We start from the raw sequence: 4465 nt of genomic DNA, 5'->3' as shown, positions 1-4465 counted from the left end.
TATATGAAACTTATTTATAATAGAATTATATTACTAAAAAGTTTTTTATTTCACCTACCAAAGTTAAAAAGAAATAAATGAAAAAAAATGGTCGTTAGGAAAAAATTAGAAATAAAATTGTGACAAAATTTGTTTATTATAATTAGAATCCAAACATATTGCTTATCCATTTATTTCCACCAGATTTCAAATTATCCATTTCCTACGTGCCAAATTTTTTGATATATCAAGGCTATACTTGGCAACCTTACTTTGTCATGGAATTAAAATCCTGCTGTATCATTGTTATTTCAGATTCGTCTGCCAATATTTGAGGTAGTTGTGTTTAAGAAACTATATATAATTAATGAATGTTTGAATGTCTGCACTTGTTCCAGAAATCTCAGTTAATATTGGAAATTATAAGAAAATACAAGATAAATACATTAAAATTGTTTCATATCACTAATTTAGTCTACTTTGTAATTGAATCTACTGCCAAAATGTACCCACATGTTTTGGTTTATTAAATATAATCGCTTGGTTCATTTTCAACCCATTGCTCCTTACAAATATTATTACTTTTAGTAGATTTTTTCAAAGATGAGCAATAAGAATGTATACATGCCACAACATTCTATCTTGGCAAGCATTTAGTTTTAAAGTCAAATGGTAAAATTTTAGTATACAAATCATTTTAACATGATTCTAATAGATTTCGTTCCTTATATTTAAAATGACTAAATTTCAAACTGATTTTACACACTTAATATTTATATCGATTTATAAATTCAGACATACATTAATTAATTATTACTTGTCTTAAAATTTAGACAGCTTCGATACAACACTAGTTTAAACATTCAAGTGCAAAGTCATTTTCATATTTATAGCATGTGATTCTCCGATTGCTATATATTATTATCTACAAATATGGAACACAAAATGAATACTGATCACTGTGACAAACAACTGGCTTTGTAGAAGTCAAAACATTTAGCGCTCCTAAATAACCTATCATAATATTTACATAAGACATATTTTATATAAATAATTCAATTCAGATTTGCATTTTTTTAAGCTTTTATAATATGATCATATAGATCAATTGTCAATCTGAAACAAATTGGTTATAGTCTTATTCAACATTTGACTTTAACTTATGACGTAACTAAAAAATTTGAGATCTTTGAACATTAATTTCTGATATTGAAAATATCATACATCAAACAAGTCGTCAGTGTTTGAATGGTTTCAACTCAAATCTAAATTGAACATTATAAATATGTGAAAACATAATCACTCTTTTGTTTAATTTAATCCACAATCCATTTCCCCGATTGGCAGACAGAAATAGTTTTATAAAAACACAATCCTGATTGTCACATACAAAAAGTCACTGATATATTCACATACGATTGAGTTCAATACAATTGCAATAATGATTAATGAGTATTTATATCATTAAGCATCATCATTAGCATTTATTGCTTATTCTAAGTGTACTTGAACATCTAAATTACTTAAACTAACCATGGAGCTGCTGTAGCTCGAGCAGTCGTAATGTATTTGGCCAATTTTCGCCATGTCAAACTAGGTGTAGGACATATTTACAAAAAAAAATTATATTAGGAGTTGTATCCAAATTACACTAGTAAGCGTCATACAAACTGAGAAGAAAAATTACACCACAAGGTATAATAAAGTTTGACTGCTTCTTACATTATCGAAAATGCAATTCAGTAACTACACATACAAGTTTTGAATGCATCATTTATACTTAGCATACACCTAACTGATTTTTAAGGCAAGTTGCCTTGTCAATGTTGTATGAATTACACGATTTTACAGTAGTCCACTGTGATGTATTAATAAATAAGTCCGCTTACACACTATAAAGTTTGAACGGAAGATTGTTCACAACCGATTGCGACGGTTCCTTATAGCCCTAAGGCGCGCTCGGCGCGACTTTGCGGATTATATATCGCCGTTTTGACTAATCCCGATTCTCTTTATGAATTCTTCTTGAAGCATCACTGTTTTAATCATGTTGGGGTGGGCTCCATATGCTATGGTCTGGTCAGGTGTCGAACAGTACTGCTGTGTACCATCAGTTAAGATAACTCCCTGACCATTGCTTAAAGATCCAGCTGACTCAATAGAGTTCCAATACGATTCACTTGGAGATGTTGTGTTAACTCCTGGTGGCGGAGCAGCTGGGGCACCTGTATATCTGAAGTAGGGATTCTTTAAGTCTAATGTGTTTGAAGAGGAAATGTTTGTTCCCTCCAAATTTATGTCCATAGTAACATCATAACTTTGTCTCTTATTAGCTAATAAAAGCACACGTCCTGTGAGAACTTGGCCTTGTTTTGCGAAAATTGGTGTCTCAAGAAGGCATCTCACTTGATACCAATGGGTAAGTGGCTCTGTTGGTGCTGTAGATAACCATATATGTTGAGTGGTGCCTGCAAATAGCACGTCGAACCAGAATGCTAGACCATGGCAAGTTCCAGATTGCGTTAATTCAAATCTGAATGGCACTTCGATGCGATGTAAGTCAGTTTCATTGGCATTTAAAAAATCTACAACATGTCTCACTGATCTAGACATACATATACGCACATCAAATGTATCCACTATGGGTTGTCTGAAGTATTCCTTCATTGCTGCTGTGCGTAATGCACTAAGATCAACTCCATGGAAACAAGCTTGATACCAGAAGTTTGCCTTATTATATTGTTCCATGAACAAAGCATCATCTGTAAAAGGTGCTATATGCAAATCACCACGCGTAGGATACATATTACCATTTGGCTTTAGCCATTTTTTAGCATGTAAGTAAGTTTCTAACATACGCTCATTATACAGCATGTAGCCCATAGGTTCGGATATAATAACATCTACACTCTCCGGCAGTTCTATTTCTTCTATTTTTCCCGCGACGACTGTGATGCGATCATGCAAGCCGTTAGCTCGGACCAGGGCTTGCGCGTGATGCGCCATGTTGCTAGCTTCAACTGCATAAACCTTACGAGCGCCTGCCTGCGCCGCGAAGAAGGATAAGATCCCCGATCCAGCTCCGACATCTAGAATTACCTTATTCTTGAAATCGTTAATATTTGATAATATGGCTCGCTGATACGTGCTCGTTCTCACATAGTCTTGCATCATGTTCTGCTGCTGGCTCAAGTAACCGTAAAACTGGAAATATTGCATCGCCGACGAGTCCTCCGTTCGCACCGTAAACACAGATGACGATCGACCAGCTTTGATTTTACTAACAAGCAAATGGAAGTTCTGACAGTCAACATCAGAGGCGAACTTAAAAAACAATGTCTCATTATCTATCGTAAAAATATACGATTGGCCGGCAACTCGCGAACACTCGCTCTGGCTGTGGACGGGGAACTCTAGCACCTCCTGAGCCAGCACAGGATCAGCACGTATCACTTTTACACTTAGACCTTGCGGGTCGTAATCCACGTTTACGTTTGTAGGAAAGTTGAAGCGCGGAGTTAGAGCACCGTCATTGTTGACGGCGGAAACCATCACACCGCGAAACATGTTCGCCATTTTTAGGATGCTCTTCAAACTCGATACTTTTGTTTGGATATTAGACACGCGTACGGCAAACAAAGAGAAATGCCGTTGAGAAGTTTTGTAGAGGCCGGTGTAAAATCGATCACTCACAAACTTCCTCCTCCAGTTTGTCTATGGCTGCAGCGGCAGCGTGCTATTTAATTTTTTTTTAATCATATAATGCTGAAGAAAGTGATTATACAGCCATATAAAAACATACTTTAAACTCACTTGGTATAATTATGCTATGAAATAATATCAAAATCCATTTTTCTATTAATATTTCTTATAATTGAAACAACTGGTAAGTTATATAACAATATTAGTAACATTAATATATACCCTTAATTAATATTTAGATTATGTTAGTTTATGGTAAGTATTTTTTTAATATTTTAGTTTAAATAACATAATTTGCCAGTCAGGGTCGGAAGTGGAACCCTGGGAAGTAAACGAGTAAGGAGCGAGGTTAAAATAGGACCATTATGCTATTTGTACACTCATCATAATTTTATTTTTTTATTTTATAAAGTATAGATATATTATACCCTAACGATACATTACATTTTTTTACATGTGTAATATTATTATCATCATGAGTAAATGTTTATAAGTTGTACGAAATATAAAACATATTAAACATAAAGTATTATTTTTATACCGTTTAATCTTTTTCATAATCTATTTTGCTATATTAAATATAACTGGAAATAGTCATTTAAAAATAATATGTCAATTAATAATAATCAAACTTGAACGATCACAGATTTACTTTAATTTATTCTGAAGAGGGCGCGCGGGGATATTCTATGGTTCTATATATTATTTGACTCACTACCTCACTTTACTTTCATTATAATCAGGATTAATGATTACATGTCATTCGATTTCATTAATCTAAATA

General features: G+C 33.5%; 1 protein-coding gene across 1 annotated transcript; it reads right to left on the bottom strand.

The window, feature by feature from the left end:
- Positions 1-1336: 1336 nt before the first annotated feature.
- On the bottom strand, positions 1337-3674 carry LOC126777063 (histone-arginine methyltransferase CARMER). Its single transcript, XM_050499925.1, has one exon. The coding sequence runs from the start codon at positions 3553-3555 to the stop codon at positions 1957-1959; it is 1599 nt and encodes a 532-aa protein (XP_050355882.1). The 5' UTR covers positions 3556-3674; the 3' UTR covers positions 1337-1956.
- Between the last annotated feature and the right edge of the window lie 791 nt (positions 3675-4465).

The sequence above is a fragment of the Nymphalis io genome, chromosome 22, assembly GCF_905147045.1.
Source record: "Nymphalis io chromosome 22, ilAglIoxx1.1, whole genome shotgun sequence".
NCBI lineage: Eukaryota > Metazoa > Arthropoda > Insecta > Lepidoptera > Nymphalidae > Nymphalis > Nymphalis io.
This window is presented reverse-complemented; position numbering and strand designations above follow the sequence as displayed.